Source organism: Cyanistes caeruleus, chromosome 8, assembly GCF_971803275.1.
Source record: "Cyanistes caeruleus chromosome 8, bCyaCae1.hap1.1, whole genome shotgun sequence".
NCBI classification, from domain to species: domain Eukaryota; kingdom Metazoa; phylum Chordata; class Aves; order Passeriformes; family Paridae; genus Cyanistes; species Cyanistes caeruleus.
The window spans coordinates 20,392,821-20,417,934 of record NC_141708.1 but is presented as its reverse complement, the minus strand read 5'-3'; the positions used below and the strand labels follow the sequence as shown (position 1 = coordinate 20,417,934).

The 25,114-nt window shown below is 39.1% G+C and overlaps 1 protein-coding gene across 25 annotated transcripts in view; it reads left to right on the top strand.

Moving 5' to 3' along the window:
- USP54 (ubiquitin specific peptidase 54) overlaps positions 1 to 25,114 on the top strand; it is a 93,282-nt gene that overhangs the window by 28,280 nt on the left and 39,888 nt on the right. For 20 of the 25 annotated variants that reach the window (XM_086901036.1, XM_086901053.1, XM_086901048.1 and 17 more), the window contains 2 exons: positions 18,475 to 19,321; positions 21,711 to 21,803. In XM_086901036.1, the coding sequence (XP_086757162.1) occupies positions 19,175 to 19,321; positions 21,711 to 21,803 (240 nt within the window). In that variant the 5' untranslated portion in view covers positions 18,475 to 19,174. Of the gene's footprint in view, positions 1 to 3,833; positions 4,146 to 18,474; positions 19,322 to 21,710; positions 21,804 to 24,627; positions 24,730 to 25,114 lie in introns of those variants that run through there. The other 5 variants (XM_086901050.1, XM_086901055.1, XM_086901052.1 and 2 more) reach the window with 3 other exon arrangements.

Below are 25,114 nucleotides of genomic sequence, written 5' to 3'. Positions count from 1 at the left end.
GCTCGATGCAGTGCTTGGAAGCAGTGGGAATTAGGGAAAACACACAGCCTGACACAGTCTGCTGTTTCCTCTGTTAAATGAAACTGCACCTTCAGTCTGTGTTCCCAATTGCTGCACAGCCATCTGACTGCAGATGGAGGGGCAGCTTTGTTATCTCGGTAGGAGGATCTAACTTCAGGCCACTGTCAAGAAGCATTGTTCACCCGGCCTACTTTCCTGCTTTTGAATGAGAAAGCTAACGAAAAAATAAAATTTCCATTGGTAGAGTTGTTTCTTGCCAACTGTTTTTTGCCACCCTGTTATACGTCATTTTGCAAATTTACCAGTGTTAGCATAAAGGGAGTGGAAGGGGCACATGATGGTGAACAGATCCACCCTGGTAGCAGCTGTCAGCTTGGCACAGCTGACAGCATCATAAAGCATACTGTAAGTTACCTGTGCTAGAAATTAGGGGATTGACAAGTACATCTACATGGTGTCTTGACTTCGGTGGCAAAGCTCATAAAGAAGCTGTTGTAATTCACTGCTCCCATACCCCTCTCTAATTTGCTGGTCTATGTTGTGCCAATTACAAGTGCATACTGCAGGACTGCTCTGTATTCTGAATAACAAATTATAAAACTAGCACACTTTATACTTTTATTTTCTGGTTATTTTTTATTTTATAAATATTTAAATATTTATCACATTATTTTTATGAGGCAATTTGTAATGTGGTCCTACACTGGTTGCCACCTGCAGAACAGAGCATCAGATGAGAATAGTAAGAACTGATCTGTGAAAGGTGAGCAGAAACTTCTGCAACCAGCTTCTTTGTTGGAAGTCAAGAAACTCCATCTTTACCACATCACATTTATTCCTGACTTCACCATGTAGACAAACTTACAATATTTAAACTGTACCAAGTGTGCTGACATTTACGGCTCTGTGAGTGGGAGTGCTGTGGTGGATAATTATATGAAGGTGAAGGGAAGGGCTAGCATAGCCTTTGCTAGGTAGGAAGCTAAAAGATCTGCAAACGCAGAAGGAAGCCATAATCATATGACTCTGCTGACATTTGGAAAAGAACTGTTTTCAGTCTTAAGAGAATGGTTGTTTCAACTCTGTCATCTATACTTTGTTTCTTCAGGTTTTTGTTTTAACTTATGCTTTTGTAATTTTTCTTGGCTATCTCTTTTTATCTTGCCTGCCAATGGCACTCATGCCATTCTGTTGGCATGAGTGCTTTTAATAGATGGGGTTATATGCAAGTACATTTGCTTCAGGTTGCTGGACCAAAGCAAAAAAGCAAGGAAGGCAGAGAGAGATTTTGGGCTTCTCTCTGTTGGTTTAGTTTGCTTGGTTTTCCTGCCTCCTTTCTGTCTGAGATTGCTGTGTGGATGGATGTATAATTGCTAGCATTGCTGTCCCAGTTGCCCTAGGGGCTGCAGTACTTGACCAGAACAGTTTGAGGGTTGCTGTGCTCTTCTCATTTAGATGAAATGTTAGAAATGATTTTTTCCTCCCGCCTTTCTTCCTGTTCTGTGCAGAAATGTGGTAATTGCTCTGAATTCTTTCTTAGTTTGGTGGCAGTGAGTCAGATTCTTAGCTGATGTGTTTGGCAAAGCTCTCTTTTGTGAGTGCAGTAGCACTGTTGTTCTTCAGCTGGAGACCTGTCCTCCTGCTTCTGTTAAAGACATGGAGCACTGCATGCTGTTTGAACTCTCTGACCCTCACCAGCAGAGTGAACTCTTATTTTCTGTTTCATGCAGAGGGATTTGTTTTAGTAGTAAAACACTTACTTGTCCTTTGCTGCTGTATGTTTCTAAAAAGTTTTAATTTTAGGTGTGATGGAAGCAGAACTGATCTTGCTTTCAAGAGAGCATTTAGAAATAATTTTCATGCTTTGTTCATGCACTGAAGTATTGAAGAACTGGTTATTGTTTAGACAGGTAATAGTCTCCACTATCCACATGCTGAGAGATTGTGCAAAATTATGTCAGAGCAGGTGTTTGAAAATGTCCACAATTTGATCCATATTTCTACCAGTTACTCAAGTATGTGTGGACACCTGAAGCACTTCATCAAAAAGCTGAAAAAGAGTTCCAAAATTATGGAAACTGAGGCTGAAGCAAACAGGAATTTGTAGTCTTCAGTACCACAAAACTCTTGATGTTACTGATTTAGATGCTCCTGCCCTTTTGTGAGTATTGGCTGGCATCACCTCAGCAAGGAAGTCAGTGGAGTCATGGGGGATGTATGTGATGTTTGTGTCTGAGGAGGAAAGGCAAAATGCTTTGTCCTTTGGAAGGAAGAGGACTAAAGGAGTGTAGAGACCAGTATTTTCTCTGTAAGAGTGCTTACCATCCTTGGGTCACTGTGTCATGGAAATAATGCCACTTGAACAAATGGACTTGCTACCTCTTGGTGAAATTCTACAAATATTTTAGAATAAACATGCAGATCCAAGTAATAGTGTGAGATGCCTTGAAGACTTGGTCACTCTTTCTGTATGCTAAAAATGAGATTTGGCATATCGCTTTTACCTGAAAAAAGTCTGTGTTGGGGTTGCAAACGGTGTTCTTAAGTGATTTGGCTTCCTTGAAACAAACTGTTTGAGGAAGGAGTACTACACAGTTAACTCGTTGCTTTGACCACGCACAGCTGTGGAGGAGGTTTTGAGCCCAGCACAATTACTGAACATTGGACTGTTTTTTGTTCACAGTTATGGCACTGTCGGTGCACTTTAGAAAATTAATTTATTTGAAATTTGCTCACACTAAATCTAAAAAAAAAAAGCTGTGTAGAAGCATCATGAAGTAAAACTGCTTAGAATATTTTGTCTTTGCTGTATTTTTTACTTTCTTGTTCTCCTATTTTTGTCCCTCCAAAAGTCTATCATTATGGAAAGATATGGTTAAAACTTGGCTCAGCCCCTTCTATCCTGCAAGACTAAATTGTTCTTGAGGCAAACCAGTTTAATTGTATTCGGAATGCTTCCTTTTTGCATTGTTTGGTTCAGCTAGGTAAATGGTCCCTGTGGGGATAGTATCTTCAATTCCTTGTATGGTCCAAAGCATTACGATGTTTCAGTCTGAGTCTGTTGGCATTATATTGTGCTGGGGCGGCAAGACAGTGGTGTGCATTGGTTTGAGGTTTTTTTTGTAACATAACCAGGGTTTTCTTTACAGCTGTTTCAGTCTTGGATATACAGTAATTCTCCCTGTCTGTGCTCTAAACGTGACCATGTTAGAAGAACAAATTGATGTTGAATGCAGATGGCACCCGTGTCCTGGAACTGTACTGTAGGAGTGTCTGGGAATAATCATGTAGTAATGCTACTGCTGAGCTTATGGGAGGTTTTGGGGATAGGAAGCCGTTTTTCTAACAAACTTCTTTTTTCCGTGATCTGTATCACTGGCTTTGAACCACAGGGGATAGTTCCAGGAAGTGTCCTGCAATAATTGTTCTTTGAAAAACTGCTTTTAAGTTTGTATTGCAACTGCAGGGCTCTAAACTGAGGGACCAAAACTGAAGCCATCTTTTGAGTAGCTTCCATTTTTTCTGTTAAATGGTGACACGTTACTCCTGGTTATCAATTTCCCCTACGAGAAAACAATCCTTGACATTTAACTGCAGTCTGCAGGAACCTCTCCACCTCACTTGTTACACTGAGGGGAGCCGTGCCTTGCACGGGCAGGCTGCTGCTGTAAAATGAAGTCATCCCTAGCAGCCCAATCTCCCCCTCCCCTGCCCCCAGTCTTTTATAAAAGAGTTTGGAAAACCTTCCTCCTCCTTGCCTGGCACTGTGTCCAAGGGGAGTTGTCGGTAAGCAGGGCTGGGCCTCTGGCCTTATCTCTGTTGTCAGAGCTGCCTGCTTGGTAGGTGGCAGTGGGGGCAATGCTTTTTGAATGAGACTTTCCTGTGCTTAGGGAGGCCCTTGTTTTTTTGTTTTAACAGCTTCCTATTGTTTGAAACAGCAGGTTATCCCCTCCCATGCTATTCTAGCTCTTTCCTCCTCCCTTAAATATTTTTTCTGTGCAAGTATTACTCAGACCAGTTACTCTCACAGTGAGTCCTCAGTTTTCCCAACTTGCTCTGATCTCCAGCTTCTGTTGTGATACCAGTGTGGAATCCACACAATAAATAGAAAGCAGCTTCTGAAGGTAGGTTTTTTCTGATTTTTAAGTCAGCATCACCACCACTGTGACATGACTGTTTTGATTGAATTAAAGTTGTCATAAGATTTCTCTCCTACATATGGTAGTGAAAGAGAAAATTCTGATTTTCAATGTGGCTGGCTTTTGTTTCTAAGATACAAAGAAAGAGTGTTGCTTGAATTTGTTAAATAGTTTGCTTCTCAGCATTCCAGTCCTGCTAGCTATTGGTGTTTCATATGTGTACTCTTTATTTATGATGTTCTACCTCTGTGAAAGGTACTTTCTAAGACATAAGGTGCCTCTGGTCCACCATAGCATAACTTTTTCTGTCTAATAGTATCCATGATAAATCTGAAGATAAAACCAGTCAGAATCTCTTCTCACCATATCAGTTGTTACAGCTGGAAGAGATGTTGGCAATTCATTTCCCATCTTACTTACTTTATAGTCTAAGAATTGCCTAGTCAGAAGTGCTCCAGACTGCTTTTTTGCTAAGTTAGTGTGTTTTTCCTTCCCTCTACTTGTTGAATTCTGTGTAAGAAAGTTGATAATGAAATTAAATGAGGTACTAAATATCTGTAGAGCTTTTCTTGTATTTTAATGTGCTGATTTATAAAAGTCAACTCGCTTTATCTGTTTACCTGATCCCCTGCCTTCTATCAAGTGTCTTGTTTCCAAAATTAGTAATCATTTTGTGATTGAAGTCTGTCACTACTGTTTCATACTTTACGCAGTTCAGCTTAGTAAAAAGTACGTAATTTTTAAACTTTCTAGATCTGAAAAAAAAAAATACCCAAGATATTCACTATTTTGATATGTTTGATGACACTAAGCAGAAGTTCCAATTCCACCAAATGATAAATCCTGTTCTAGACTTTGTCATCAGAGAGGCTGAAGGAGGGGGAATAATCTATGTATCAGTTCCAGTGCTTGACATTCAATATAATAAACATTCTACCTGTTCTAATGCATTCCTTTTTTTGAAGGAGCAACTTCTCCGTCAGCCTAAAGCAGACAAGAATTACAAAAACATGGATTATGATCTTCAGAGGCAGGATTCATCTGATCCATACCTGGAAGATGAAGTCCCAATGTCCTTGCCCTAACTATAATTTCTTGATAAGCTAACTCAGGTTAGGTTACTAACCTAGTAGGAAATAAAGCAAGCCCCCTCCTCTCCTCTTGCTATCCCTCCAAAAGTGCTAATTTTGTGAGCTGAGTTTGCTTCTGTGAGCCGAACTGTGAATTGCCTGCTTCTGTGAGCCGAACTGTGAATTGCCTGCCCCAGAGTACTCATGTGGAGGGAGAAGTGCCCTCTTCACACTACTCTGGTGGCCAAGATTTTGGCCTCATTTGGTTATTTAATAACGTTCCTTTCAGAGGTTGTCTGAGATGATACATCCTCTTCCTAGAACACAGTATTTCGTGGGAGTTAGAGAAGCTGTAGGCTTTTTTATTACCATTATTATAACTGACAGTTCGGAAGCCTCTTGGGGTTTTTTCACAGTGAAGTGCTGTAGTGGACTTACAGTAGTTTGTGTTTTCTGAAGTTGTTAATTAATAATGTAGTTATGTCTATAGGTTATGACAGTGGTCTCAAGAGTTTTAGGTGTCTTAAAAGCCCAAGCAGGATGATTCCAGGTTAAAGAGTTCTCTGTTTAAGGCCAGAGGAACATGACAAACAGCCTGAGGAGTGAAGGAAGCAGACTGTGGTGGCTGTCAGGATGAACAATGGTTTTGGCACACCTGCTGCTTTGCTGCTGAGCCTCTCCGTGCTTGGCAGGAAAGGAGTGATTTGGAGGATAACCAGATAGTTTTGTAGATGTTTTTGGTATGTTTCCATCTTCTCTGAGGGAGAGAAAACAGTAACACTTGCTTCATAATGTAACTAATGGCTGGTTGAAGACTGGGACCATAAACTTTTGGGGAAGGATTTAATAATGAACTTAGAAATGTGGAAGTCAATATTATGCTAGACTCGACAGCCCTTAGAAGGGAGTGCAGGGAGACTGATTTACCATGGGAAGGAGGAATAGATGGATATAGTCAAAGCAATATTTTAGAGAAATTTATACTCATATTGCCCCTCTGAGTAGATACAAACATAATCAAGAAACAAAATTAAGAGAGCTGAAACAAATACATTTGGAAGATGCTTTTTTCAGTATGACAGTTTTTAACTCCACCATGTTCCAACTGATATTATTCCCTTGATGCTTCTCCCAGAAGTTGACACAGATGTAAGACCAGATTAGCAGATTACAATCATATTAATAGTCTTTTTAAGTGATGCGTAATGCCATACATATTTATACAGATTTTGTCTGAAGCATCTCATGTACTTGATTTCACAAGAAGATATTACTGTCCTAAATTGTTGAGTACCTAGGTCACCAGAGTCTGTTGGAGTTGGAGAACTTAGGTGTACTGGGAAAAAATAAGAATGCTAAAAATCTGTAGAAGCTTCATTTTAGTCTAGCAAAGAACATGCCTCTAATACTGTACCTTTTGGCTCAAGCTTAGAGCAGTTTAATTTCAAATGGAGTGAGTTCAGTTCTGATTGATGAGAAATGTAAGATTTTTCCAGATCATCCACTTACTTGCACACGTGCACACACACACGTGTGCATAATTTATTTTCTTAATCACAGAGGAAGGATGCATATTCTTAATCTAGATAAAATATTCTTATTTTTTCCTGTTTCCCTCACAGGTGTGTATATAAGGAAGTGTTGTATAAGACTTGTAGTGCTGGTTAAGCAATGGATAATAATTATAGTAACAGTGTGTCTGAATGCTTTTGTCTAGTGTTGAAGGAAAATTTTGTAAATGATTCTTCAAAACAGCATTTATCATGGTGTAATGACATGACTGAAAATACTATTGTGGTGTGGCAACCCTTCTGGATAAGGGTAGCTGTTGCAGATGTTGCTTTCCCAGATGTCAGGTGATTGTTCCTTGAAGCCTGCTTATACTGAGGAGAGGGGAGTTTTAAACAGGACAGTGTTTGGTTTTGTCCTTTTATTGCCTTGCTGGTGTTCTGGATCTGAATTTTTTTTCTGCATCAAGTTGCTAATGCAACAATTACATCTCTTCAGCAGCTTCTTGTGTTGCCAGCATATTGTCTGGGGAATTCTGGGAAAAACAAGTTCTATTGTACAGCGTTACAATGCTTGTAGACTTGAGCCTGGAGCAATATCAGCTGGTCTTGCACTAACAGGGTTTGGCAAGAGAAGGTGTGGGCAACACGTGACTGCTTTGCAACTGGAAGGTGAAGATTCTGTCCTGTGGCCAGTTCTAGGGGATCTCAGTGTAGGGAGTGGTGGCTGTGTAACCTGTACAGGAGTCTGCAGAAAGAAGCAAGCCTTAGGGACCATTTTGGATTGCCATGGCAGGATATGGAGTCCTCCACAGTTTTTGAGATGAATGTGCCTAGCCCATCTGCTGTGGTGAGTTTCCAAAAGACTGAAGGGATTTTAACATCAAAAAAGCTGTATTTTCTTTAAATAGTAATAGAAATGTTACTCTTTTAAAAAACGGAAAGTTAAAAAGAAAATCTAGGGAAGACAAAATGAAAATAGGCTTGCGTGCAAGATTCCTGTTAGCAGCTATGTCTCACCTTCCCAGCCTGTCAGTCACTGTGTGGTCCCAAATGTCTTACTGGAAATTTTGTGCTAAGAACAGCCATACCACACAATCTCTGGAGCTTTCATCTTTGAACACCCTTGGTATCTCCCCAAGAGCACAGGATGGGACCGTACCCCTGCCCCCAGGGGTGCTACATGGCACAGTCACACTCTGAAAGAATTACACCCATAATTAGAAGCCAGAAACCAAATGCTTACATAAATGTTATCATCCTGAGACCCAGTTACTTTCCTGTTCCCTACTGTGTGTGATGGAGTGGAAGAACCCCTAAAGCTGCTGTTGTCTCTTGCCTGAGACCTTTCCCCAAAGCTTCTCTGTGCTCCAGTGCTGTTCCCCGAGGCACTTTGCTTAAGGAGTGACACACATCATTGTAGGCTGGGCATTTTTTCTCTGTGGGGGAAGAAAACAGATGAACCAAGTACGCAGAATATGAGATAAAAGTTTAGGAAGCTGTGCTTTCTAAATTTCATTTGTTCTGTGCTGGACTAAGCCAGAAGCTGCTTAATCCTTTGTGTTTAACATTGGAGCACTCCTGGGAGTCCCTATTTAAAGGCTATGTGGCTTGTGTTTAGTTTCACAAGTGATTTCAGCCAGTGCAGGATCAGATTTGGGAGAGTAGCAGAAGTAGCTGCTTGCTCTTCTGTAGAGCTCAGACCCTCAGAAGCATTGAAAAAGTTAAATTACTGCTGAATGGAATTAAACTGAATCTCTAAGCATACTTTAATATTTTTTTACAGTGCAGGCTGAAATCCTATTGTCTGATTTTGAGCTAGACTACAGTTTTCTTTAGGTACTCTTTCAGTGTTGAAATTAGTGGCTCTAACATTTGTTGTTGGCTGGGTACTTCACAGTCCTGTCAGGACAGGCCTCCTTTTTGTATATGAAAGCATGTATACATATCCTTAAATTTGCTCCTTGTCAGTCTGCTTTAAAATAACAATAGCAACAAGTTTAATTAGGGGTGTTTTCCTTTCCACATGTACTAGTTGGTTAAATGTATTAAAACTTTCTTGGGCACCTTCAGAATTTGTTTTAATTTTATCTTTAATAGGTTTCTTTGTTTGCTAAGAGAAAACTCTTGCGACCTACCTCTTCATGATCTTTTTTCTGCCAATGAGCAGCCCACAAATAACGTGGAAAGACCCCTTTCAGGGTATATACTTCCTCCTGAGTGCTTCCTGGGGCTTGGGTTTTTTTTCTGGCTGGGAGATGTTTCGGTTTTTGAGGAAGGTAAAGAGGTTTGGGTTTTTTGTTTAGATAGGTTTGGGATTTTTTGGTGGTTTTTTTTATTTTTTCATAGGGAGCTTCTGGTACTTCTCAGTTGGGCCATTTTATTGGCAGGCAGAGAAAAAAAATCAAAGCTGTTGACATCATTCTTCTTTTTTGCACCCCAACACCCAACTGGCCTGTTTAGCTTGTATTATACTGCTTTTGCACAGCTTCTGCTTCTGTGACCCATTAGGACAGAGCTTGCTTGTGCTTAACAAGAGTCTCTTTCATGCTTTGTGGATCTCTCCAGGACACAGCAGGACACAAAATAATCCCTTTTGCATTTTGTAGTTTCACAGTACTTTTCTGGTAAAGATAAAATAACATTTCTGAATGAAAACAATAGCATCATCTCCATAAGCCTGGTTTTGATAGAAGGAAATTGTGTCATTGTTTCTGCATCTTATAAATTGAACAGCAGTTTGGGTTTTTCTTTCCCAGCAGATTACTTACAGATTTTAATATTTTAAAATCTTGGGAAGAGTGTTCTAAGTTTTTTAAATCAGTATGTAGTTAGTTTCTTATGGTAGTATCTGTTAAGACTTAGGGAACCATTTTTTTTGAATCATAACTTAAAAATTTGAATTTGTATTTTGAATTTGATGAGGCCATAGTTTTGTGAAAGTTCATATGCAACCTCATGGCTTCACCATATTATTAGTTCTAACATAAAATATCTGTATTTCAGAAAACGTGTTTGTACAACAATCTGCACACATGAAGCTTTCATTTTTTGTATACTAGGTGTGTGTTCTCTAATGTTTGAGTTTCTAAAATGTTTGACAAAGTAACTGTGTATGACAAGAAAAGTATCCTTTGCCTGTTTTAGCCATTACTCCAACTTTGACATTGTGAGATCAGGTAAACTTGGCTTTAAGGCTTTTTTTACAATCTTTGAGAAGATGTTTTATACCAGAAAAATTCAAGCAATTTATCTATTTGTAAGGGGCTTCTCAATGAAAGTAAAATTTCAAGTAATGGAGGTAGCTGAACATCCTGTTAGACAAGGGCTCCTTTCCTATGTTTGCAGGAACCATTTCATGACGTTGTCTATATTTGATGTTCAGCTGTGAGGCCAGGATTATTGTGCATGAAGCTATAATCCTCTTTATTTAAAACTCACAGACACTTGCAGAATGGCTCTTTACTTCATAAGGTCCTATGATGGACTGCAGCTGGGGAGGGGCACAGTATGTCCACGGCTGTTGGCTGAGCCAGCAGTGGAGCAGTTGGCCAGGTCTAGGGCTCTTAGGTTGTGGGCTGCAGGAGCCACGGGGAGGCCATGGCAGCATATTGTGAGCACTTTGTTTGCTAGTTTGGGTTGTAAAGGCTTGAGGTATGCTCATGTCTATTTGCTTCATATTTAGAAAAGGACAGGACTCGGCTCATCAGCTTGCAGACACAATCTTTTCTTCTGATTTCCCTAAATGCATTAATCAGATGTTTTCTTCTGCTGGCCTCCTACTTGTGTAGTTCTACTACCCCTGCTTGTCTGTTCAAGTTTCTTCATGAGGTGTATGGTGTCATGGCATGTTTTCCCCAACCTGTTTGTTTTACTCTTCCATATGCTATTAACTGCTGTTGGATACGGGATTAAGTAAGCTTTTCCTTTAGATGTGTGCAAGTGTTTTTCCTACTCAAGTTCTGAAGTCTTCAGTAGGTTTCCCAGCAAATGCTTCATCTATACAAAGCCAAATGAAGCAAAAATTAGTTTCCCTGTTCATATTAGTTATACTTATTCCTCTAAAACTACATAGTAATGATCTTAAACTCAGCTTATGTATGTGTGTGTGCACTCGTGATTCTGCTGAAATGTTATTTATAGCTATACAGCACAGATGATTGCTTAAAAAAGGAATAATCAGCATGTTGTGGATGCTGGGAGCATTTGCTTTATATTTTTCTGTGAAGTATGAATCTATGTAATGTTCTGCAGTGCAGCAGTGTTCCTTCTGCTTGTCAGTTTTAGCAAAACAGGAAAAAAAATTATGTAAGCATTTAATACTGGGACCCAATAAAGGCACCATAAACTGTGGCTCATTCTGCCTTTACTCTCTGTTTTTGTGAGTTCCTCTATCCTGCTGTAATTTTGCACCTTGATGTGTTATTAGTCTGTCAAGAAACTGAGAGTTACAATCTGTCTTGGTATGTGGTAATCGTGGTATAGCTAAAAGACAAAATACAATGAACTAATACTTTAATCTAGAACTATTACTTTAATACCAAATACTGTCCTGAGCAAAGAGGCAGGGAATAAACGCTTTTATGGTAATAACAAACACATTATCTGGCCGCAGCTGTTGATCACAAGGGAGGTGGGAATTGTCTGCCCACCTCTGTGGCAGTTTTCACTAGCCAGTGTTATATGTGCATGTGTTGAGGAAAGTGATTTCTGCCCTGGATGTCATCTTTCCCCTTGAGCACTACTGGGAGAGAACATTCCATTGCAGTATTTGACTTTGAGATTCTTAGCACATCAACAGAAAGGCCTATTTTTTCACCCAAACGCTGTCCATCTGTTTGATCAAAGTTGTTGCTACTCTCCATGTGTTGCTGCCTTTGCTTAATCTTTGCTGTGCTTCCTTTGAAATCAAAAGTACTAATGGAGCTGGACTTCTTCTGTTTGCCTATTTTCCTGCAAAATCTATTTCTTGTGTTGTTGTTATTCTGCATGGATGTGTATGTATTTCCACATTCAAACGTATCAGAAATCACTGGTTTTATAGAGACTTTAATGAAACAGAAGGGTTTGTGGTGCTCTAATGTGATCAGCTTATGATTTGGGAGTTGATTGCTACTGTTTTCTGTTTTGAATAAAGAAAGGGGTGTGAAGATTGATAGGAGAACTCACAGTTATAACAAGGTAGCTGTTGAAGACAAGGAAAAATTTTTCTGTTCAGCAGTGAAAATTTGCAAGGTCAAGAAAAGAATGGCAGCAGGATTTTAGTATTTAGAAAGTTAGCAGTCATTAAGCAGTATGTCGTTGAATACCGCTGACTACTTCTGAAATCTTTTAGGGCTCTTAAGTCATTGTTGGACTGGAATTCACAAGCCAGAGTACAAATACCTTGGTTTTTTGGATCAGCGGTGTTACCAGTGAAAGAGAGATTAGATCGTTTGTTAATAAGGTGCCATATGAAAATGAGCCTTGAAACCTTTTGGCAATGGCTGTAAAATACTGAATTTTGCAATCAAAATGTTTATCTAGAGACTGAATCAAATGCTAAATTCATCTTGAAGCTCTATTTTGGAAAGTCAAGGTAAAGATTTGGAAAGGGAATAACTGGTAGCAGGAGGCTGGCTGAGCTTTTGCCTGAGTCAAACCAGAACCTTCCATTTCACCATAGGGTTGACAGCTGCCTCTTTTTCATTTTCATGCCTACTGTCATATTTTCCTTTGTTAAACAGGATTGATTAGTGATGTTTAACTGCTTTTGAGCAATTGCATATCATTTGAAGCTGCTGTGTTTAACCCATTTATCCAAACTACAAGTTCCATGTATAGTGGGATGAAAAGCTGGTTTTACCCTACTCTTCTTCCTTGAGAAATGTCCAGCACCAGCCTGGGGTAAGGTAGAGTGTTTTTTAAATATGGACTTTGGAGAATAAACTTAGATTTCATAGAGAAAGTAATAGAAAACTTTAGGATAAGCACTTTGGAAATCCAGGTGATTTAAAATGTAGGCTCTTATCATCATGTACAGCAGTCTTAGAGTTGAACAACTGTGAAGTGTAGGTCTGAAGAGAGTGCAGATGGTTTTGAAGGGGTTTGAATTTACTTACGACTGGGCAGACTTTCTTAATTTTATATATAGTCCTTGCATCTCCAACTGTCAGTGAATAGTTGCTGAGATAACAGGGCTGTGTAACATGGTGGCTGCTGCTTCCAAAGAATTTTGGAAGTAGGACCAGTGGGCTTGTCTGTCTTCATTCCCAGCAAATGCATGTGCTGAAAGTTCTATGATGCATCAGATCAGTGGCTATTAATATAATGTTTCTTCTATCAGTAGAACCTTTATATGGGGAGCAAAATGTCTTTTGGCAATAAGCCCCACAGAAATTAAATAATGTGGCATTTGCATTTCTAGCTCTGACCTCCACTCTCATTGTCTGTCTTTGAACAGAAGCCCTTTATTGCTCAATTATTTTACACTGTACTTTTGTCAGTTGCACTCTTTAAGAAGATATGCTTTATTTTAGAAACTTCTAGATCATTTTGCAGGTTAAATGATTGCTGATCAGAAAAGGCTGTAATGCTGTCTTTAGAGATTGAGCGTTGTTTAGACTTTTTATTTATTTTTTAGTTATAATTTGCCTTTGAATAATTGTCATTTTGTACTGGAGCTCCTTACCAGATGGGTTTTAATAGCTTTTCTCATTGTTTGAGAGGCAGCTGGATATTTTGAGTCAACTGTTCTATGAAAGTTTGGACACAGCTACCTTACTGTCTCAATAGCTATGTAGGATAAACGACATACTTTTCCATTATTCTGAATAGAAGTCTGTGTGGTGGTCAGTTAGCACAGAACACAGGTGTTTTATCACCTTATGTCCTTATTGCAGAAAAGGCTGCAGAAAAGACTGCTGAGACTGTAACCCTGGAGGAGAATCTTCTGCATTACAAAGCCAATGGCTTTCTGCTCGGTTTTGGCTTTTTGGGGGTTTTTTTTGGTGGGTTTTTTTTTTTTTTTTTAAACTGTGAAAGATGCTCTTTAAATAGATTTGGCTGACTGTCAGGCTTAAAATCAAATGATTCAGATTAGGTAAGTGTTTGTAGGATTTCATTACACTGCTTTAAGAGGCAGTCCACCAGAGTTTTATAAAACCTACAAGCATTTTGGGTGAGGAAGTTGGAGAATGTTTTGCTATAAAGTATTTTCATGCAGTATAAAACAATACTTGACCCCAGCAGTTCAGAGTCTCGCTTTGGAATGTTTCTGCAGAATGTGGTCTCTCTATGCTTCTTGTTGGTCTTACCAGTTAACAGGAATGTAGAGTGGGTTGGTTTTCTTGTTTAATGGTTTATTGGTTGTTGGTTTGAAAAGTTGGTATAAAAACATATTTTTTCTTCATAAAATTGTTCTGTTTTTTTTCCTTCCTATGACTGTAGAAGCATTAAGTTATCTATAGAAATGGCAACATTGCCACATTGGGGAAATGCATTCCTAACAGGTGATTGACCCATCAGTATTTTGACTACAGTTTCTTCTATTGATTGATAGGCTGTATAAATACAGTGGTAGTGACCAATGCTTCTTTTGCTTGCTGTTCTGTCTAGTTTTTTCCATTTTTGTTTTCATTATCTTGAGGTGATCTCTCAGATGGCCTTCACTGTGTCCTCTGGAGAAACCTGTAGTGTTTGATGGGGCTTGCTGTATCTGTACTCTCTGAAGTACATCCATGGATTTGGGGAAATGTGTTTTTAGTCTTCACCCCAAGACTATTTTGATGGTGTTGATTAGCAACTTTTAGCCTGACCTTTGGAAAATTTGCTTCCAGTAAAAAAGAAGGATTTCTCTGGTATTTGAAAGAGTATTTATCATAACCTTAGCAAACTCTGTTTTCCAAAAAGGCTCTGGGAAGTTAGCCTAAGGTGTCTGGTACTCAAAGCTTTGTCTTTACAAAACTTCAGGGACTGAGAATTGTGCAATAGCACATGGAAAACAAGGAAGACCAGTATGAGTCTGTTCTGGGCACCAGTGGCACTGTGAGGTGCTGGCAGTTCCTGGTTCCACCCAGTAGGCACAAGTAGCACAGAGCCAGGTAATCAGGTTGTTCATTTAAGAGGAAGACTGACAAATGTGTGCAAGCTTGACAGAAGAAGCATTACAGACTCCTCCCTACTCCTTTCTTCCAGCAGAACCATCAAGGCTGAGAAATGCATGGATAAAGCAGATTTTTTTTTTCCTCTCTTGTCCCATTTGTACTGTGAAACAATTCTTGGCAGCAGAGATGATGTACATCTTGTATTTTGTAGTTGGACTTTATGGTCTAGGTGAGCAAATAAATCTGTCTCGTATTTCTGTCTAGCTAAGAATCTCAGAAAGAGGAGGCATCCTCAAGAGGAGGAAATCATCTTCTTTTGTTTGTCAGGTCACTGCACTCTTCACTCTTTTCTTCATCCAGCCTCATGGTTAATTTGGTATTTGGAAGTTTTTCCACCCCTCTATTTTATTTCATTACCTTCAAGATCAAATTTAAACTGATTTGCAAAGCTGACTGTCTTTTGGGATGTCTAAACTAAATGAAGACTGTAATATCGATATCTCTGCAATTAAATATAATTTAATCCATGCAGAAATTCAAAAATACTTTCATCATTGTGGATACACGGAGAAAGTGTATTCTCAAGCCTCTCTTTCTACAAACTTTCCATCTAGCTGAGAACAGCCATGGGATTATGCTTGTGCCTCTTCACTGTAAGAGTCAAACTCGGGAGCCATCTGTGTGAAAACTTTCAACAAAATGCATTGTCTCTCTTTTTTTATTATCAAAAAGATCTTGATTTCAAAGCTGTTTCTCACCTCTTTAGGTTTCAGAAGTGTTGCAGCATGTGAAGGCATGATTTTCCCTCAAGACCATTTATTTACTCTCTGCCATTAGAATAGGTGGTGGGATACTGGGGGAAAGGAATCTCTTCTCTGAAATCAGACACATTCACACATTGAAGCATTTACTTTGTTCTGCATTTTGAAAGTTTTTTCAGAAATATAAGTAATAAACACTAAATTCTAGACCTCTGCTTTTATTTAATATCTATATGGAAGCATCTTTGTTCTTAAACAGGGTTTTTCTAATTCAGCTTGGTTTGGGGGTTCAAGCAATAGCCTGTAATGTTTGGATAAATGAGACTGTGGTGAGAGGAGTGTTACATTCCACACACCCCTCCTCCTCACACTCCAAAATGAACAGTGATAGTGAGACTTTGCCAGAGAATAAAGGATGCAACTTGAGATGTTTGGTTTCTGTGTGATTGATTTAGCGAGGGAATAATGGGGATAAACAGGGTCTTGAAATCTTCTGTGGTACATCTTGTAGAGTGTTGTGCTCTGCTGTCAAAGGACAGACTGGTTTCTTCAGGCCAGAAGTATGTGCTGAACCATGGCCAGCTTTGCTCTGGGGTTGTGTTGCTGGAGTGATGCCCCATGCCTCTCATCTGCTGAGCCTGTGTCTGAGGTTGGGAGCCCTCCTGCCTTCCCAAAGGCAGCTGCTACAAAGCAGCAGGAAGATCTAGAATGTTTGGTTTGCTTTTTTTATTATATGTTCTTTATCTGTTTTTAATATTTTATTTACTCCTTATTAAAGCATTTGTATAATGTTTATTTTTTACAAGTTGTTATATTTCATTGGTAAGATTTCAGAGGTTGGCACAGTGCAAAGCTGTGATCTGATTTTCCTGACTGGGTGGTTACCAGCTTAAGTGCTTTTTGCTTGTTCTTAGCTTTGCAAAGGCCGTGTAGCCAAATGAGCAAACTGAATATGCTTCTGTGAGCAGTCATGGTGGTAAGAAGTCAGTTCTGCTAAGCCTGTGCAGAAGCAGTGCAGGTTCTAAGCTTACTGTGAGGGTTTGGGCCAGCTTGAAATAGTCTTGCTGCAGCGGCAGGTAAACTGCAAAGCCTGTAGTCTTGAATTTTGTTCCAAAATAATAAAAATAAGCTAAAAAAAATTAACTTACTCTGTCGTATTTGATGTAGCTTTGCTCAAAAAGTGTTCAAAAGTTAGTTTTACAGCCCATTTTGAGAGCAGAGTCTTGTTTTGAACTTGAAGTCTACTGAATAGGTGCAGCTCTCAGCTGAGTGTCTTGGATGTTTTGGATAGTATTTTTCTTTGTTTGTAGCTGCTGTGGAAAGAAGACCGAGTGGTTTTGAGTGGCTCAGTGGTTTTTGTGAGGCAGCACAGAGCCAGTCTGTTTGTTACATGCAGCACTCTGCTCTGTCTGTGACACACTGGCCACACTGCACCTATTGCAAGTGGTGTTGCTTTACAGAGATCCCTAAATTTTTCCCTAAATAGCTCACACGGTATGATTGGCTCATGGTTCAGTAAGGGGTTGAGCAAAGAAAGGGGGCTGAGGCTGAAATTGCTTTGAAATGACTCCTGTATAAGTTCAACACTCAGGAATGTTGTGCGACGGGCACGGTAATGGTCTGTGTCTGCAGGCTTGCAAGCATGTCTGAAATTTTGCATGGCACACTGGCAGCCAGGAGGACTACTCCTCTGTGAGTAGATATTTGCCTGCCATACAGCAATGCTGAGACTTCATTAGTATTTGTTTAACAGAAGTACAAACGAAATATTGCTAGAAGGGAATGTGTTAGGCTGCTGTAACACATTTGCAGGTATTTAGGAAGTTCTTTGTGTTTTGACAGATGAAGAATTTATAATTGTGTGTAAGGTAAAGAACATGCCTTCACAGATACCCAGGGTATCTTTGTAAAGTATTATACTCTCAGTTAATTTTCCTGATGTACAAACCCTACATATGTCTATTTTGTAGTGACTTCATGCTGCAATTAATACTTAAATATTTTGGATTAGAGTTGTCTTGCTCTTACTGGCCGTAATAGGTAATTTCAGTTGTTATTATGTCTATCAAAAGTGGTGTAATTCTAGATGTCATTGTGAATGTACCAAGAAAATACTATGCAAGTTCCTGTAAATATAGGTGAACAGCACTTAAAAGAACTTAAAAAAAAAGTGTTGCTATGAATCTTGTTATTCCCTTTTCTAGGAATTGCTTCAATATTTTTTTTTTTTCAGTTTCTTGTAGGTGAGGGAAAAAGTGAACTTGTGGCAAGAGCACTTTCTGTTGAATAATTGTTCTGGCTTCTTCAGAAGTTTCTATGCCTTTTATAAGACATCATATATCCCATGTGCCTAGATTAAATAGCATTTTAGAGGTACACATAGTTTCTGATGAAGGAAATTTTTTTCTGGAGCGTGCAGTGGATTGCTGAGTCAGGGATGAGCCTTGTGCCTTCCACATTCAGTGCAAAATCCGAGTTCTAGGGTGGAGAATGTGCTAGCATGTATTCATAGAACCACAAATCCTCATGTAACTGTTTGAATGAATAAGATATCTTTAAAAAAAAAAATAACACTACAAGATTGTAAAGCATATGTTTGACTACTACCATGAGGTTCATTTGAATGTTGTGGTTTATTTTTTTAATACAGTTTCCTTCTTAACCTTTCCAACATACTCCAGGCCTCCTTGCTCTTACATGCTTTTCTCAGAATCCTCTGTTCTTTTCTATATTATTTTGTTTTTTGGGTGGAGGAATGTTTAGATTTTTTGCTTTGTCTCTGAAGATTCAGTGTATTGTGGGAGGTGAGGCAACACTGGTCTTGGCAGAACACCACAAAACCAAGAGAGTAATTAAATGACGCAAGCCTTTGATTATTTTTTTCTCTCAAGCTTTCTGGCACGGCTGGGCATTCCGATTGCAAAAGGAGGATCAGGAGAAGAAATTTCTAAAGATCGCATGCAGAATTAGAAGAACTGTATCGGAGACTTCTTACTTCTTTAAAGCTCTTCGCTCTCAAGTTCTGGAGTTACTTCTTTTTCCCCTGTGAGGATAATGTCTCTTTCATCACCCAAGATACATATAACTGAAAGGGAGCTGCCAAGGTTGTGGTTTGGTTTCTTTGCTCCCTTACTAATTGGATTTTTCCCATTTTCTTCAGAAGGATTATAGAAGGATTGCAGAAGCTGTGTTTTTGGGGGTGTGGGAGGAAGTTGTTATTTTTCTTGTCTTGAGTCTGGGACCTCCTTGATTTGCCATTTGTTCTCTGAAGTTACTGCCTGTTTGGAAAAGGGAGAAGCAGCATAACATGAACTTGAACAACTGTGGATTCCTTCCCTTTGCAAATGTTCTATGTGGCTGCTTTTAAAGGAGGTTTTTGCATGCATAAGCAGCAAATGAAGAATAGCATCCCAGGCTGGATTTAAAAGAAGCATACTCCTTGAGTCCTGGCAAAAGGATAAATACTGTTTAAACTATAGTTTAAGGAAGACTGGTTGTTGTTACAGTTTAAAATTTTTTGAAAGGAAGCATCTGATCAAGTCAAATATTCTGCCAGCCTAAACCTGCATTTTCTACAGCTGAAACTGGAAGATGTCTTGGAAAAGAAATTACTTTTCTGTGGGTCGGGGGAATGTACAGGGCATGTTTACTCCACGAAATACCACCTCAATAGCACCCAGTAAAGGTCTCAGCAATGAACCAGGACAGAACAGTTGCTTCCTGAATAGTGCACTACAGGTAAGAGCACAAAATAATGTTTCTGGTTTTGCCCTCTGTCTGTTGCAGTATTTTCCTAGGCACTGTGCAATAAACATAGCCAAACCTGAGAACGTAATTGTTGTTGGGCCTGGATAGAATAAAGCTACATTTGGAAAAGCAGACTGAGTTATTGAACAGCTTCTTAATTTTCAGGTTTTCCCAGTGAATTCAACAGCATTTACACGGTCATCATTTACTGTACTTGAATGTCTTGTTTGTGCAAGCTTGTAGAATGTCAACCAAAGCTAAAAATATACATAAAAAATTTATTTTAAAATAATAGGATATTGCATAGCTTGCAGAATGCATACTTCTTAAAAGTAAATTGAACTTTTTGTTGAATCAGTCAAGGTCAAGATTTGATAATAACTATACAAGATCCATTTTATGTAGTTCAGTTTTTTTTCTGGCTGCTGCTTTGTAGCTTAGTTTAAATGACTGAATGTTTACTGTTTGATTTAGAAGAAAAACCTTTTCTGGTGCCAAATTCAGTGGAATAGTATGGCTGCTGTAGAGGTGTTGTCACCATTTAGATGCTTTGAATGTCTGATGGTTGAGATTTAGTCATTTTGGCAGCAGGGCTTGAAGTACCTTCACATCAGTTTCCATCCCTTCATATGACTTGTCTGTGCAGCACAGACTGTATCACTGTGGGTTTGACTTCTGCTTGGTTTTTTTCACCATCAGGTTCTCAACTATAACTTCAGGCTTTCATATAGCCCAGGTCTACGTATACCTATGGCCCTCAATAGGCTTAATATGTTAGGAATTACAGGGCAAAGAGATTTCCAGTGATGTTTTGTATCAATTACCTTTATTAAGCTGGAAGGTGTAATGACCAGCTGCTTCCTAATATTGGGTTAGTGAACCTAGGTCTGGACTGAATAGATCCTAATACCAGCTGCATGCCATACATGAAGATGAAAGTATATGACCTGGTCTTTAATCTGCTACAGAAACCCTTTTCTTCTAAAGCTGAAGAGAGATCGGATACTGAAAGTATTTACAATCAAAGCTGAATTAAAAAAAAAAAAAAAAGGCACAATGGTAATCTTTTCATAACATACATACTTCTGGGGTTTATCCTAATTTTTTAGCACTTAGTCTGAAATGCTCTTGAATGTTTGTTGCTCCTTGCTCTTACTAATTTCTATTAACATTCAATCTAAACTCCAAAGGCAATTACATTAAAAAATTGGACTCATTCCTAAATGTAATTTTTTTTGTCCTTTTGTAAAGTCTGCAGTAGTTCTTCAGGAATGTTTTCAAGGCTTATGTTGCTTCCCAGGCCTTTAAGTACAGGGATAGTTTGAGTAAAAACATAGTCATGGCAATTATGAAGTTTCGGGAAACTTACAGATTATATTTTAAAAAACTGAATATTACATATTGCTATGGTTTAAATAACAAATCATTCCAGTTGAAAACACTTCTTGAAACCAGCACAAATTTGCCAGGGTGGTAAATTTTTTCTAGCCAGTTGCCCTAGGCAAATTCATCAGAAATAAGAAGTTTGGTTCCTCTGTTTGTGCTAATGAAGCATTTAGCCAGTCACATGTCAGCCTGGACCTTGCTGCTCTGTCCGGAACCTGGTAGGACGTGATTTAGGTCAGGGCTTCTTTCATTGCAGACTTCTGCCTTCAGAAAGGCTGGTGACTGAGGTTTGCAGGAAAGTCCAGTTACTGCTGGCTTGAGCTGAAATAGCCAATGCTGGCCACATTTGTACAGACATAAAGAGTTGTACAGACTGTAGAACACCTCAGAGATGGGTATTGTTGCTATTTTACAGATACAAATTTGAATAATTTCCCAAGAGTGCACAGATTTAGTGGTAAAACTGAAAAAACATAGTGCTGTTAGAGCAAATGTCACCTCTCACTCTTGCTAGCAGAACATGTAAAAGCCTGCTTGCTTTTCTGTGCTGTGGCCCTACCTAGTCACACAGCTGTTATTACCACCATACCTGTCCTGAGAGAAAGGTAATAACTGCCCTAACAGGGTAGTAATCATGGCCCGTGAGGACGCTTAGCAATGATAAAATTGGGCATAACGGATTTTAGTATTCTACTGTTTTCACTTGCATGAACTTATTAATGCATATGCTATTGGTGCTTCATTTTCCAGCATTTGGGCTTTCTAAAAGCACATGGCAGGAAATGCAGGGGAAGGTCATACTGTAAATTAGCATGTGAAGGTTACAGCTAAAGAAAGTTGAAAATGTCAACTTGCAGTTAGATAAAAGGCATCCCTTTTGAAGGTGATAATTTGTGGCATTGGATTATGCAGCATATGCAGTTTAATCATAAGCTTATGTACTATTTTATTTTATGTATTCATAAAATTGGCTGTGCCCCCTTTTCTGTTTCAGGTTCTCTGGCACCTGGACATTTTTCGCCGCAGTTTCCGGCAGATCACGACGCACAAATGTATGGGTGATTCTTGCATCTTCTGTGCTCTTAAGGTAAAAGTTAGAAATGCATTGAACACCATTCTTTAAAAATTTTAACAGAAATATTTATGATATTTAATTAATATCTATAATTAAATTTGCACGTGAAAATGTGTGAGAACAAGGTAAACGTGATAGCTAGTGGTCCAAGATCCAGTTTCTAAAATGTGTTCAAAAAATTGAGAAAATACTGCTGGTAAAGTTTCAGTTACAAGGACTCCTTGTAATGGTGTGCAGGTCATTGTCAGTCTCCATTAGTTCAGGCAGTAAAACACAAGTTTGCTTTGTTTTTTCCAGTTTATCATTTGGTGTACAAATATACAGTCAGTACGCTCATCAACATTTACCTTTCCCTTCAGAGCTACTTTAAAAGTCAGGATGGGGAATGCCATTTAGCTAAGCCTTTCTGTTCAAAACTGTTGATTATGTAAGCCTAAAAGGCTATTTTCTACTGTAAATATTGATGTCTGCATTAAATGGCTCTGCTCTTTGTAGTCTCTGTTTTAAAAAACATCAATTCTGTTTGTAGCTGCACATGCAGTAACTGACTGTCATAGAGGCTGCCTGGACAGTGATATCCAGATGCTGTCTCTGATTTTGAGTACTGCTACATACTTAAAGTAGATTGTGCAATCCTGTGTCTCTGTTTGTCTCTATCAATTAATTTGTTGAACTTCTGGGGTTTTTTTGTGGCCTCCTTTCTAAATTTTGCTAGCTCAAATCCCTGGCTTGTTGGAGAGGTGGACATGATGCAAACATGATGAAAATACCAACTTTAATCTTCCTGAGCAGTGATTTTCCTTTCTGAAACTGAGATTAGACATTTTCTTTGATCACAAATGTACTGTAAAATCCAACTAAATATATAAACTAATAGTGGGAGAATTTGTGTCATGAACTGTATGTACAGTAATGAAAATGGCAGACAGCAGGTCTTATAAAAATGGCAAAATAGAGAGATGCAGGTTTAAATTAAGATCATTTGACATTCCCAGGCAATATTTATGGTAAAACAGCTGTCTTGCTGCTGTTAAGTAACATCACAGGTGCTCTAGTAGAGAGAGGCTTGAAATGAATTATTTAGTGAGCTTTTGGGCTGTTGTTGAGGAGTTTTCCCTGCCAAATGAACAGCAAAGGCAAGACTGTTAAGGCATGAAGTAAGAAAATTTATCTTTTCTTGAAGGGAAATTTGTCTCAATACTAATCTGTTGAAATGATGAGACAGGGTGATATTTACAGCAGTATCATCAGAAGAGAATGTTATAAAGGGTTAGGAGCAAGGTTGTGCATCCAAAGTGAGATACATCTCTTCAGACACAGAAAAGATGGAGTATTAAATATATCCCCTTCCTTAAAGGGGGATAACAAGAGTTTCTCATGATCTGGTTTGAGTTCATTAAAAAAGGAGAGGATGAACCTTCGTGGAACTGGTCTTGAAAGATCAACTGCAGACAAAGATGCATATGGATTAGCAGTACCAGTATGAGAGGGAAAGCACTGCAGGAAAACTGAAAGATGACAGGATCTCTGGAATATATGTATTAAAAGCAGACATTGGGTCAAAGAATGTTTAGTTTTGGTAAAATCCTTGTTTTTGATGTCTTGAAGTGTGTAGTGTGCTATTATAAACTTGGAAATGACAGGTGGTATGGCAGAATTCACAAGTTCTATGCCTGCAGCCATATGTTTATTTTTTAAATTAAGCAGCTTTTGAAAAATTTGCTGCTCTCTCTTTTTACTCTCAGTTATCTGCAAACATTTTTTGTGTGTGTGTGTTTTTGGTTTTGTTTGGTTTTTTCTGCCTGAAGTTCTTAGCAATAACTTTCCTAGCTCGGAGTTGTTAAAACCCTTAATTTCCAATAAATTAAAAATATTGCACCAAATCCTCTACTAGTTTTGCACATTTTGGGAAGCTTCTGTCTGGTTGTGTGCAGAATTCTTAGAGCTCACAAAAACTCTAAAGAGCAGCAAATAAAGAATTATCTAGACAAGCATTTATGAATGTGGGCAGTAATCAAAACTTGAAAAGGTAAATAAATTCCAACTGGATCCAAATCAAAAAGTTAGCATTTATTTTATCTGCAGTCTGTTCTTCATGGGAGATTGCTGTGTGTCCTACTAAAGCCTGTTCCAGAAACTCTTTCTCTGGGTGATACTGTGCCAAGCTTTCACTTTTATTATCTTGTGTAAAATGTTGATGTGTGCATGTAAGTATTGGAAAGTTTCTCCCTCCCCTTTTTTGTGTTGATTTCAAGTCAAATACTATTATAAAGGTGAGTTATAAGGGCTGTCACTTAACTCTAAGTGAAATTGGGGGTGCAAACCTCCCCTTAGCCTCTAATAAAACCTCTGGGCACCAGAAACATAAGCTGTCTTGCTTGAATGCAGCTGAAAAGGAAGGGGTATTCACAAGGGACAGCCCCAAACTGTGGAGATGGTCACATTCATCTTCTCATACTCCTTCAGCAGGCAGTAGGAGGGGGGAAAAGACTCCTCAAGGTATTTACTCGTTCTCTGCTGCCCTCTGGATCAGTGTTTTCAAATTCCTCTATTTTCTTCCTCCTGTAAAAGTCTGTCTGTCTGGTACATGTTACGTATAAACTTCTGTAAGACAAATGGGGTTATGTGCTTAATGTGCACCTAAAACTGCAAGCTTCTACAAGAGCATGTTTTGTGTCCCAGGGCAGCAGGGTCGTCCCCTCCCTTCTGTGCTCATCTCTTCCCCTGCCCTAGCTCTCCTTTCTGCTCTGGAAGCCTTTAACTGTTGTCCTGCCAGAGTAATGCTGGATTAGCCTCCAGGTCTTTGACATCCTCTTTTTCTTGAATCTTGCCTTAGGCTTTGCTAAGATGAGGGAGAAGAAGTGGCTGGATCCAGTGGGAACACCAGAATTTGGAGCTCTATACCATGCGAAAATCTCCTATTAGGGTCTGGGGAGAGGTAATTAGCCTTGCATGCTGTCAGGTGGATCTGCCCAAAATACTTGTCCAGACCAAGCAAAGTGGAGACAGGACATGCTTACTCTTCTTCAGAGCATGCTGGCATGTTCAGATTCCAGCCTGGCCTGGGAAAAGGACAGTATTTGTGGGGAGGAGCCTATGTCATGTTCCCCCACTTCAGGGTCCCTTCACAGCATAGCTGACACCATCTCTGTTGTGCAGAGAGGGTTCATGCTCTTCTACTCCAAAATGTTGCTCTGAAGGTGACATCCTCTTCCTTTTGACTCTAGAGGAAGATAGTCTTCTCTAAGCTAAATTTAGCCTGGAATAACACTGAAGAAGTTGTATTTTTTCCACACTTTTTTGGCTCATTGCAGCTGTTTCTA